We start from the raw sequence: 12,878 nt of genomic DNA, 5'->3' as shown, positions 1-12,878 counted from the left end.
CACATCTGTTTCCCACACTCACTGAAATGGCAGCACATTAGTGGATCTAAAATCCATCTGAACTTAGGCCTGGAACAGCCCCAGGGGAAAGTAAAGATTTTATTCACATTTTGGATACTTTTAGGAAAAATCATCAAATTTCAGGATAAAAGAATGACACTTAAGGTATTTTTAGTGCTGTCAAATGTTAAAACAGGTCAAAGTTTGCCTGAAAATTATGAATAAAATAATAAAATAAAATAAACTGGTCCACCTACACATCACTACAGCATCATTTCAACAGGAGCCCCTGGCCCTACAGCTGAGACACTCTCATACAGATTCTGTGTAACATTAGATCTGTCCAAATGTTGGATGGTTTACATTCGGTCATTCATATGACCACAAGAGGGCCCCTTTATACCTGTGGCTGTTCAGCCCCCTTCAAAATTGACCACTCCTTTTTTGTTTTTGTTCTCGTGGGGTCAAGCTTGACTGTAAAGTTCACATGTCCACATTCTTTTGATGTATTAACCTTTAGGCAGACAACTGTTTATTTGATTCCTTGTATTGAAAAAGGCTCCAGGAGTACACTGTACATTATATCCTACATCAGGCCAATGAAGCTTATTGAATTGGACTGTATTGCGAGAGAGGCTCCTCATACTTTAATGGAGTTCAAAAGTTGACTGGACCGGACAGCCTCTCTTACTTTAATGTCTGCTTGAATCATGGTACCAGTGTGTGTGTGTGTGTGTGTGTGTGTGTGTGTGTGTGTGTGTGTGTGTGTGTGTGTGTGTGCGCGCTCTCTGCAGCAGGCCATACTTCAGCAGCAGCAGAATTTGAGCCAGATCATCTCTCTCTCTCCATTTCTCTGTCTCTCTCTCTCTCACCATCAGCTGTGATTACTTTGGTAAAACAGCACTGCGTCGCAGTGAACCAATTTTCCTAATGCACAGCCTTCACGCACACGCAGAGACTATGGTTATTGATGAGGTAAATGGGGAGGGGGCCAAGTGGGGGCATACAGACTGCTGGGAAATTAAGAGACAGAGAGAGAGAGAGAGAGAGAGAGAGAGGGATAGTGGGAATGAGACAGAAGGACAAGCTGGATGGGGACAAAGGGAGGGACAACGAGAGATACAGATAGAAAGGGATGGAGAGGAGGAAGAAGAAGGAAAGGGCTGGCAATGACGTGGACATTAAGATGTGTAGACTGTAACTGGAGCGAGACTGCAAGATAACGAGCAGATAAAGCAAAGGACGTGAAGAGGGAGACGAGGAAGGATGCAGGAATAAGTATTAAGATTGTGTCTTTCCAAATAGAAGATGGAGTAGTTTGATTCTCTGGTAGGAGGGACTGAAAATGGGGAGGGGGATAGATGGTTTTACTTTTTAACTTCTGAAAGAAAATATACAATTAAAAAGAAATGCAAAGGGAGAGACGGGTGGAAATCATACTGATCCGTTGATAGTCATCGTGAGATACAGGAAGTAAAGTGAGACGTTTCACTCCTGGAGGTAGTGATGAGTTCATGGGTGTCTGAGGAAAAGGAAAAATGAAGACTGGACGTCTTGGGCTCTGGATATAGAGAAATCTGCTGGGGTAATGGCTGAAATGTAACAGAAGTTCTGCAGGGAGAAAACAGCTATTTGAAGAAGCTTCATTAACAAGCAACTTGGAACATTTGGAAGGTTGTGCTTGCTATGCATCTTTTCATTTGTGTTCACAGAGCAGAGATGGCTGAAAAAATGTTGCCAAAAATTGTGATTGTTTTTTGTTTAGGTAGCCACAACCTAAAATCAACACAAGGTGCTCAAGCCCAATGAAGATTTTCAAAGGAAGAAGGGAAAACTATTTTAAGAAGAGCATGAGAGATGAGCTGTCTGCTTGCAGAGGTGGGAAAGAGTGCAGTATACTGGAACTTCCCTTTGCTTAATGTCCAGTAGTATCCACTAGAAATCTAATTTAACATGACAACTTTAAAGAAAAACAGACTCCCTCCAGGAACCTCCCATAATGTGTTTGTCCAGCAAATCCCAAAGCTGAAATCTTGTACCGAAAGAGGCTCTGTAACCATGAGATATCATTCCATTTGAAGTTAAAATCTCACACCCCTCATCTACGAGAAACCTCTCCTTCAGACACATGTCTGTTTACAGATAGGAACAGCAGCTTTACAAGATTCTTTGTCGAAATTTTTGTCAATCAAGGCCAAGTTGAGGTTTCCAGGAGTTTAATATCCCTCTGGATCTCGTGCTTTGGTTTAAACTTCCTTTTAAGGCATTTGACGTTACAATATCCACCAAGAAATCATCTTCAAGAGGAACTGAATCATTTGGATCCTGTATTTAAGGTTTGATATCCACTTGGACTTCTTTTCAAGAAATGTGTGATTGTCTTTACATTTAAGAAGGAAGCTCTTTGTAAAAAACAATTCAAATGACATATAGTATTAAGCTTCTGTCACTATCAGGATCACTTTTTTATGTACATTTGATACAGTATTCATCAAGAAATTGAGGTCAATTCTTCATCAAATGCATCTCTGCAAGAGTTTTCACTAAAAAAAGACCAAAGTCTATACAACAACATGTGTTTTGTGGTCTTTGTCCACCAACAATGTCTATTTCTGAAGTTTTTTTTTGAACAAGTATGAGCTCTTTATGGTGTGCCAAGAAGTTCAAAACTACTCTACTAACTAAAACTGGGTAGTAATAGAAGAGGAAAACAAGAAGACACAAGAAAGAAAGAAATTCTCTGAAACTTCCCAAGAAAGCTTCCTGCTGGGATCTGGAATTTCATATTAAAAATATTTCTACCAGAACTTCTCTTTAAGCAGTATTATCCACCAAGAATCTAAAGTTTACCTTCACCCAAGGACATTTCCAAGATTGTGTATGTCATGGTCCACGTCCATCCAGAAATACCCCCCATAAAGGTTTTTCCAACTCCTTTTGAGCTACCAAGATGTTCAAAACCAGACTGAAATCCTGCTAGATGAAACTGGGTGCTGATAGGAGGAGGAAGCGTAAGTGCAACCACAGCAAAATTAGAAGAATCTTGTTTTGTATGTTTGTTTTTTCATTTTTATGCAACTGCACTCTCCGAAATGCTCACATTCAGTTACTAGTCTTCAAAAAAAATTCCTCATTGCCGTGTGAAGTTTGCGCTTCGCAGGAGTGCTGCAGCATGGGACTCAGCTGCTTCAAGTCCTGGAAGCATGACAGTACGGGCCACAAAGGTAAGACACACCAACACACACACCATCGCTAATCTCTCCCAAACTCCAGCTGTGTGAGTTAGTGTGTGTTGCCCTTGAGTGACACTTGTTAAATGCTGAGTCAGGGTCTTCAGATTCAGGTGACTGTGTGTGTGTGTGTGTGTGTGTGTTTTAGTGTGCTTCAGACATATGTGTCTGTGTGTTTCATGTGACTTTGAGGAGTACAGACAGTGGAGCATGAAAGGATGAAAGGATGAGAGGAAAGCGTCAAGAGTCAGTGATTAAAGTGGGGAGATGTCTCTGTGTCCTGATGCTGGTTATATCAGAAGGTTAATGCATATTTGAATGGATGTGACACTGCGGTATATATATAGATACAACAGTGCTGCTTTGCTGAAGTCCAGCTTACACAGGATTACTATTCTAAAAATACAACAATGCCACAATAGAAAATATAGAATTTCCTCAAAACAAAATTGTGTTCATCATTATAACTATAAATTAAATTACTAAAAGAAGATCTAGTCTGCTTTTGTCTGTAGACGTGGTTGAGATAGCCTGCTGAAGTTCAAAATGTGGAAGCAACTTGGAACTTGGCATGGATGTCAATGCCAGACAGGCTGGTCTGAGTATTTCAGAAACTGCTGATCTTCTGGGATTTTTCTGCACAAGCCTGTCTGTAGGGTTTAAAGGGAACTGCCTAAAAAAAGACAAACTATCCAGTGAGCAGTTCTTTGGGTGAAAATGCCTTGTTGATGCAGAAATCAGAGGGAAATGACTGTTTCAAGGTGATAAGAAGACGACAGTAAGTCAAATAACAATTCATTACAACCAAACTTTGAAGTTAAGCTCAGCTAAGAACAGACACCTGGAGCTACAGTTTGCAGGGACTGACCAAATTCAGCAGCTTTGATTTCTGCTGTGACCTTTGGAATTGTAGCATCAGACTGTGATGTAAGTCACATGAAAGCATGGATCCATCCTGATATTTTCTTTGCACACTTTGGGTCCCTTAGGACCAACTGAGCATCACTTAACTGCCACAGCCTAGCTGAGTATTGTTGCTGCTTAAGCCCATTCCTTTATGACCACAGTGTACCCATCTTCTAATGGCTGATGCTTCTAGCAGGATAACACACCGTGTCACAAAGCTCACTGTACTCAAATGTCCTCCACAGTCACCAAATCTCAATCCAGTAGAGCACATTTGAGCTCATCATGGCATCAGCTGCATGAATTTTATCACATCAACATGGACCAAAACCTCAGAGGAATGTTTCCAGCACCTTATTGAATCTGTGCCACAAAGAATAATCGTAATCCAGTAAGACAGGCTGCTGCAACCCCACACTCTACCACAGAAGCTCCGCCCTCCTGCTGCTCCAGTGTGTGTTCATGATGGGCAGCCAATCATAAGAAAGCTTAAAGGGAAGAGAAGGAAAAGAGATAAAACAGTTTGATTCAGGAAGTCGATGCACAGTGAGGCTGCTCCAAGGCCCTGTATAAAATATATGAGGATTATTGTCAACTGTGAATAAAGCAATGAAGGTTTAGTAAAGAGCACATAGAAGCAACTAGGTTTTTTGTGTCCAAGCCAAATCAGACTTTAAAGGTTTTACTCATCAAGTGTGGAGAGGTCTAATGTTAGTATGACAAAGTCTGTCATTTGAGGCAACATGAGGCATAAACAGGAGATCAATCTATGTGGCAAACAATCAAGGAGCATCAATAGAACCGTCCAGCAGTCACACACAAGGAAATAAAAAAAGTGGGGAATCCAGGAAGACCTGAATTACTTTACTACAGTGAATACAAGATGATCTGCCATCCGAGGAAAAGACATCCGTGGGTAAATACACTGAGGAGACCAATGACTAACTGGGCGCAGGTGTGACAGCCTAAACCCAGCTGAAACTAATGAGGAGGGGCGAACGATAACAGAATAAAACAGAACACTTTCAAATAAAATGACATCAACCCAATATCACACCATTATTCTGCTTTTACAAGTGATAATCATTAAACAGCATAAGAGAAGTGCAATAAAGTTGTTTTTTTAAATTATGATCTGATGTTTTATAAAAGTACTATGAGGATAGGTAATAATATCTGGATTTATTATAACAAGTCCAGACTTGACCTGAGTAAGCTCCTTAACATCTCCCCATTTGTGCGTTTGTAGGTAACAGAGATGTGTTGGCCAGCCCAGGCTCCTATTTCTTTTTATCCAACAGCGCCGGTCAGGGTGACGAGTGGCTGAAGAGCCTTAACAAGGGTGTCTGGATCCCTTTCACGGGTACATATATTCATTGGCTTTATTTCTCATTCTTCACTGGTACACAGCTTAAAAATATCCTGCTTTCATTTGGTTTTGCTCGATATATATGAAGGGTATCTGAGATTAAGGATTGAGATGTGTTGTTATACAAACACAACACTTTGGCGCTGTATGCATCCCAGATACAGTTCATGCATGCATCCCTGCCTCCTCTTGCTCATGTTGTCAAATTGACTCTATGCGACTAGAGCTATGTGATGTGCAAGGTCACCTACAAGTCTTACCTAACACTGTAAAGTCTTATTATTGTTTATGATTTGAAGACTCTTCAGAGAGAGCACTCAGTAAATCTTTCCCTCTTGCAGGGGTCTTTGGTCAGCGCCTGGAGGAAACAGTGCTGTATGAGCGGCGTTATGGGGTGCGTTTGGTTCCTCTGGTGGTGGAGCAATGCGTGACCTTCATTCGAGAGCGAGGTCTGCATGAAGTGGGCTTGTTTCGCCAGCCTGGACGGGCCAGTTTAGTCAAAGAGCTGCAGGAGGCTTTCGATTCAGGAGAGAGGCCATCCTTCGATAGGTAAAGTTCCTCTCTGAATGTTCCCTTTGCTTTTCTTCTGATCTGCTCTCTTAAGATAAAACGTTTTATCTGCAGTAACACAGACGTCCACACGGTGGCATCACTGTTGAAGCTCTACCTCAGACAGCTGCCTGAACCGCTGGTTCCTTACAGCCACTACCAGGACTTCCTGCTCTGTGGCCAAAAGCTGTCAAGTGACCGCACACTGGTAACTGCACACTGCACCATCAAGCAATTTGTTTGATTAAAAGCAGCTTCGCCCCTCTGGAAATCTGCACTCTTATTTTAGCCTTCAGTGGTTTAACATGTCACCTTGATGCATTGCTCTCCTTTTTCTTTTAGGGTTTGAGGGAGTTAAGAATTCTTCTTCATGAGTTACCAGTTGCAAACTTCAACCTGCTCAACTTTATCTGCCAGTAAGACCACCCCTTAATAATAATAATAGTAAAGTAAGAATAATAGTCAAACCGAATGAGTGTTTTTTTGATTAGTCTTGTCATGGGTACTGGAAATGTGTGTGTGTTTATGCAGGTTTCTGACTGAGGTCCACAGTTACTCCTGCACCAACAAGATGAGTGTCCAGAATTTGGCCACCGTGTTTGGACCAAACATCCTCCGAGCCAAAGCTGAAGACCCACAAAGCATCGTGGGAGGTAAACAGGACATGAACACTTGTGCCATCTGTAGATTTTATTTTAAAGGCAGACACAGCCTCCAAGTCTGAAAAGAGAGTAAATGCAGAAATGCCATAAACCGTCATGATTTTTATTGGCTACAAGGGGGTGACTCTACTACTCGTGTCATGGGTATGACCTTGATGATTGACCTGAAGATGAGTTTCTCACTAGTCACTTATTTCAGATATTCTTTAGTACAGCATGAAGCTCATTTTTAAAAGTTATGGTCCCATATTTAGAGTTAAATGGATGATAAAGCAGGGTAAGCTTTAGGGTGTGTCTTTTTTGTGACTGACAAGCAGAGATGGGCAGTAACGCGTTACTTTTTTCAAGTAATGAGTAAAGTAAGGGATTACTATTGCAAAAACGGTAATTAGATTACCGCTACTTTCCCGTAGGAACGCTGCATTACTGCGTTACTAAAACCATGATTTTTTTTTTGCAAGAATGTCTCATGACAGTGACGTAAGCAAGTGCGACGTTCGTGACAACAGCTGTGTGCAGATCAACAATGGATAATATATCGAGTGCAGCGTTTAAAGCGTGGAAGTACTGACCTTACTTTAAGTTTGATTCCATAAAAAGTGACAAAAACATTAGCGTCCATCGTGCGTGGGAAGAAAACTTCTTTTTACAGCGAAAAACCCCCTAAACTTCCAAGCAAGCACCGAGTGCGCAACGACGTAATGGGAAATGCACAGAGAAACTCGCGGATTCGTCCACTGACCGCTGCGGCACACCTGCACCAGGGTAAACCTCCGCCTACCCCACTCCTGGTTTACAGGTGAAAATAGAGCAACAGGACCACTGAGTCTTTGATTTTATTTATTTTCTGCTGTGTTTTACTTGCATCTATTTGAAAGAGTGAGTGTAAACACAAAAAAATATTTTATTTTATGTGCTGGATTGGGCAGAAAATAGATTTACATATTAAAAAAATTTCTTCCAGTCAGAGAATGTTGCATATAATTAAATTTTTGCTTGATGCATAAAGTTAAAAGATTAAAACTAATAAAACAAGTTTTAAAAAAGGAGACTTTTCCATTTGATTACATTTTGTATGATGGATTATGCAGAAAAAGTAGAATTGAGCCGAAAGATCTATCGCTTTATCACCTCTTCAGGTTGTAAATCGTGTTTTTAAAAAGTAACTAAGTAATTAATTACTTTTGAAAATAAGTAATCAGTAAAGTAATGGGATTACTTTTTGGGGGAAGTAATCAGTAATTAGTTACTGATTACTTTTTTCAAGTAACTTGACCAACACTGCTGACAAGTCACTTTCAAAACACCAAAAAGCCAGAATATACACTGTGGAGTAGCTTTAATAAATATCTTTATAAATATCTATATATATTGTATTGTGTGTATTTTTATGTATTCCTTTCATTGATACATAGCTATTTTGATCGATACTTTTGATAGCTCTTTTAATTACTAGTATTTTTGTGTGTATCTGAGTTTTTAAGCCACTTTTATCAGTTGCCGTTGGTTGATAGTCACCAAAATAAATGTTGTTGAATCTTTCTACAATCACAAATAAAGAATCTTAACATTAATCTTAATATGTACGGTATGCCAAGGTTTAAATGATGATGTCATCGTTTAGAAGTGTAATTCACAAATTAGTCAGCTGCATGACTCCCTGTTTGCTTAGCTGTGATGCTATTATGCTCCATGTGCTGCAGCCAGTGCTTCTTTCTTTCTTAAGTTAATATTAGAACACAGTGAGCAGCATACACACCCGACTAGCCTGATATAATAGTGGTCATCTGATTGGTCTGACTGCAGTGAATTTTCTAAGGTTGTGAACACAAGCAGCGAGGTCTAATGAGAATATCTGTCTGTGCTCTAGGTGCAGCGCTGGTCCAGGTGTTAATGTTAGAGCTGATCACAGAACACGAGTCTCTGTTTGCAAAAATTTCTCCACCCATCTATGCCCGCCCAACTAGAAGTTCACATGGATCTCCAAGCGCTCTGAAGCAGCCTCATCTCCACCCGTTTCCCTGCCCTCGCCAGCTGTCTTTGCCTCTCATAGCGGAGCGTTTCAGGGAGACGGGACAGCCTGCTGCAGACGCAGAGAGCTCCAGGTAAAACTGACCTGCTCTAACAACTTCACCATCAGCTAACAATCGCAATGTGGAAACCTCACAACTCAAAACTTACACTGTCTCTGGGTGCTCTGGGTACCAAGTCAGTACTCACAAATAGGTCCTAATGTAAGGATTAGTAATATGTCGATAGACACAAATTTTAATGACAGAAGACATCTAGGGAGAAGCTACACCACAAAAACAAAGGCCAGGGAAGAGGAAAGACACACACACACACTCATACACACACAAGGCATTACTCAAGGACAACATTTACACAGAGGGCGAAGGACTGACACTTCCCACAAATGGAAAACAGATGACACCACTGGCCGAGTGAGAGGAGAAAACACAATTTACAGGGAGGAGGAAGAGATAGGACAAAGCTCAGAGGGAGAAAGGAGCAAGACACAATTCACTTAGCAAAGAAAAATATGAGGACACATTTCAGATACAGAAGATACAGGAGGATGGAGAGAAGGGCGGAGCTCACACAGACCCAAAGAGGTAAAATGGAGAAAGGCAGGGCTGTGACTGTCAAACAACAAATGGCAGCTAAGAGAGGACACGAATCTCCAGATCCAAATCTAAAAGGTCTGGAATGAGACAACAACAAACAAACAAGAGACAGGTTTGTGCACAGCTGTAAACAATAGAGATCATGGCCAACTCATGCTCACTGTCAACATGTCAACTTTGTCAGTAGCCACTGGCCTCAGATTGTGACGCGCTGGGTATTTCAGCCTAAACCTAGCCAAACCAAAGTAGGAGCAACTTAAAGTGCAATAAATAGGTGTAAAGAGGGCTCAACAATTTGGCTTCTGGTTCTTTTTTGTGGAATTCTGTAGTTTTGTTGTTCCTTATTAAAATCAGTGCCTCAGAAAATGATGATATTTGGGTATACCTTGATTATTATTGTAGGGTCTCTAGCTTACAATATAAAGCATCTTGAGGTGGCTGTTGTTGTGATTTGGTGCTAAATAAATAAAATTAAATACAATTAAAATATGACGAGACCGGGTTTCTAACCAAGCATCAACTTGTGATGTCTTGGGAATGAGAATATGTGGCTTCACCCACACCTCACCTGCTTGCCATAGGTACCTGTCCTCTTCTGTTTTCCTCCAGACTCTTCTATCTAAGCCTTGCTCATGTGCTTCCTGTGCAAGAGATGGATCCCAGATAATCATCCCCAGTCTTTGTGTCTATCCCAACAACCTGTTCTTCCTTCACATCTTTACTTGCATTCTTTCATTGTCACTTGATGTCATTAAAACTTTTAAAGTTTGCAAGAAAAATGATTTCAGCTGCAAGAATGTGCCTCAACTTCAAATTCTAACTTTTTGTTGTTGTTGTCTAGCTGTGCCTTCTCAGCTGCTGCCAAATCAGACTTGTCTTCCGGTCCGAAAAGGAATCTCGGACATCGCTACACCTCCTCCCACCCGGGGAACTGTTTCTACCCCACACCCTCCTCCAGTCAGCCCACTCAGCACCACTCTGAGAGACATAACGTCGACTGTCACCAACATAACACTCACCAAATAGCACCCAGTGGAAATGTTCAAGCCTCTGAAACCAGCTTCCAGGTGCCAGAAAATTCTAAGCCCAGACCAGAGCTCATGGGCTGGACCAAAGTTTGGCCAGGCCCAGGAGAGGCCAGCTCTGCTTTCTGGAGCTCTGCTGGTGCTGAGGAAGAGGGTGCAGTGCCAGAAACAGCCAGTGGGGGCAGCAGTGAGGGTCAGGAGGAGAGCACCCCTTCCGCCTATGACAATCTGAGCAAAGTGTCTCTACACCCACCAATGATGGATGTCACTGATGGACATTTGAAAATGAACTCTTCCGGAGGCCACATTGGAACTGGTGAAGATGAGGCAGAGCTTGAAGAAGTGGAGCGCACGAGGGATTCCTCTTCATGGTCTTCCTGCGAGGTTTTACCATTGGATGAAAGCAGTGATGATGTCGGTGTAGTTAGTCCAGTCAGAAATGGAGGGTTGCCTTCAAATCAGGAAGCAGAGAAGGAAAACAGTGACAAAGACGATCATGAAGATAGCAACGAGGATGATGATGAAAACAGTGATAACGACCATGACGACCACACCCACCACCCAAACTCTCCAGCCTCGGGTTCAGTACGCAGTGGCAGCCCTCTTAGTACAGGCAGCTCAGATGTCTTCCTTCCCTCAGGTTCTCCTGATCTCCAGGGGGCTGAAGATCATCTACAACCCAGGGACACCCACTCACTCCTGGATGAGCTGCGGCAAAGGATGGCCCAGCAGAAGTCTGAGTACCAGACCAGGATACAGAGGTGAGACACCTTCAGTGTATTCAATTCAGTTTATCTATATAGTGCCAAATCATGTTGCCTGAAAGCACTTTAAGATGAAGAGCCAACAATAATGGAAATCACAACAATCAGACAACCACCTATGAGAAAGCACTCGTCGACAGTGGCAAGGAAAAACTCCCTTGTAACAGAATCAGCATAAATGATCCTATATAATGTGTGGCGTGCCACCAGTGTTTGCTTAAAGCCTTCACCACGTTTTATGGTGTCTCTGCAGGTTGGAGCGCTGCAATGACGTCCTTGAGAGGCAGGTTGCAGTCCTGCGGGCCAGCCTGGAGCAGCAGAAGCGCAGCCAAAGTGTTGCTGAAATCAAGATTCGCAAGATGGAGCGAGCCAAAGCAGACGCCGACCGCCGAAACACCAAACTGCAGAGAGACATGGAGCTGTTTTTCCAGATGTATGGAGATATCAGGAGAAGTGAAGAAGACAAAAAAGGGAGAGTAGGAGGGAGTATCTGAAGATGTGTATTGACAGATCTGGATAAGCCTGCAATGGAGGGCACTAAACAGTGTGAAAGGAGGAGGGGGAGAAAGACGCTCTCAGCATGGACGTCGACCTTCTCCAAGTTGAAAACGTCACAGATGACCCACACATCTGAGATGCTTGGATTACGATGTGTTATGACCACATGTCAGAGAATTCCAGCTTTGTTCACTTTTTGTGTCCATGTAGTAGAGGGAACACTAATGCTGGTCTTCTCTAAAACTATGCTTAGGTGGACTGCTCGATCTATCGCTGCCCAGTTACTCGACTTTCTTCTTGGATTTTCAGGCTGCTGCAGAGTCACAGATACACCTCAGAGATATTCTAACACGAGCTTCCTGACGTGGATTATGACCTGACATATGAGGAATATGTCAGGATATTCAGAAAGACAGAACTCAGGTGACCAGATCCCAACAAACAAATGTAGGACAAAGACTGTTTGTGTGGAACAATGTGGGACGCATAATCTAAAATTTTGATATTGATTTGACTTTCCCAGCGTTTCCTGCTGAGTAAACAGTAACCATAAAGAGAAGCTAAAGTGGTTTTTCAGTGATCATCTCTAGGTTGTTGTTGGCATGCATCCATAAACCACATAGATCTTTTTGAACAAGCTCACATGCACTTTCATATTTTTCATCCTACAAAATTAAAAAACCTTTCACCAAAATGTCTTTCATCAAAGTGAGCCGGTATCAACTTTGTTGTCCTAAATGGAAAGACTGGTTTGAAATAACATTTGTTTCACAGGTCAAATCATCAGAGCAGTCTGGGTTACTTTGTAAAGATCTCCGAGTCAGGTGGACCAACACTGGCTGACAGACTGTTTTACGTCATGTACGGACTGGATGTGGTTAAACATGACTTCTGTTTTTTAGGGAACTAGACTGACACACGCTGCAGGAAATCTCTGAGGCTCGAGATGCACTGCAACAGAAGCAGAGGGGAAATGTTTTTCTTTCTACAGTGTAGTGTGCCAAATAACTTGAAGACTGCATGATGATGCATTTCCAAATAACAATAAAAAAAAAAACTTGTTAAAATAAAAACTTGATTTTTTTTTTCTTTGTTGCCCGTCAGTCAGCCACAGACTTTCTATAAAAGGAAGATGTAGCACTTCTTCAGAACTTTAAAGATGTCAACTGAAACAGAGTGGATGTTAACTGAACCTAAACCCAAACCTTAGATGGGTTACAAGTTGGCATCCTAACATCCACCAGCTAA

At 41.9% G+C, this 12,878-nt stretch overlaps 1 protein-coding gene across 1 annotated transcript; it reads left to right on the top strand.

Annotated features, from left to right (window-relative positions):
- The first annotated feature begins 5,168 nt into the window (after nucleotides 1-5,168).
- LOC113031268 (rho GTPase-activating protein 24-like) lies at nucleotides 5,169-11,767 on the top strand. Its single transcript, XM_080307330.1, has 9 exons — nucleotides 5,169-5,302; nucleotides 5,386-5,499; nucleotides 5,847-6,054; nucleotides 6,130-6,262; nucleotides 6,397-6,470; nucleotides 6,586-6,707; nucleotides 8,587-8,821; nucleotides 10,185-11,129; nucleotides 11,386-11,767. Exons 1-9 carry the CDS (start codon nucleotides 5,275-5,277, stop codon nucleotides 11,624-11,626), a joined length of 2,100 nt encoding a protein of 699 aa, XP_080163456.1. The 5' UTR covers nucleotides 5,169-5,274; the 3' UTR covers nucleotides 11,627-11,767.
- The last annotated feature ends 1,111 nt before the right edge of the window (nucleotides 11,768-12,878 follow it).

Source organism: Astatotilapia calliptera, chromosome 10 (genome assembly GCF_964374335.1).
Source record: "Astatotilapia calliptera chromosome 10, fAstCal68.1, whole genome shotgun sequence".
NCBI lineage: Eukaryota > Metazoa > Chordata > Actinopteri > Cichliformes > Cichlidae > Astatotilapia > Astatotilapia calliptera.
This window is presented reverse-complemented; position numbering and strand designations above follow the sequence as displayed.

What these genes read in the sequence shown, in the direction of transcription:
- LOC113031268 (XM_080307330.1), top strand. Translation starts at nt 5,275, where the DNA reads ATGTTTTATAAAAGTACTATGAGGATAG. An exon ending in GAGAGGCCATCCTTCGATAG is followed by an intron (nt 6,055 to 6,129) that starts GTAAAGTTCCTC and finishes TTTTATCTGCAG; the next exon opens with TAACACAGACGTCCACACGG. An exon ending in TGTCAAGTGACCGCACACTG is followed by an intron (nt 6,263 to 6,396) that starts GTAACTGCACAC and finishes TTTTTCTTTTAG; the next exon opens with GGTTTGAGGGAGTTAAGAAT.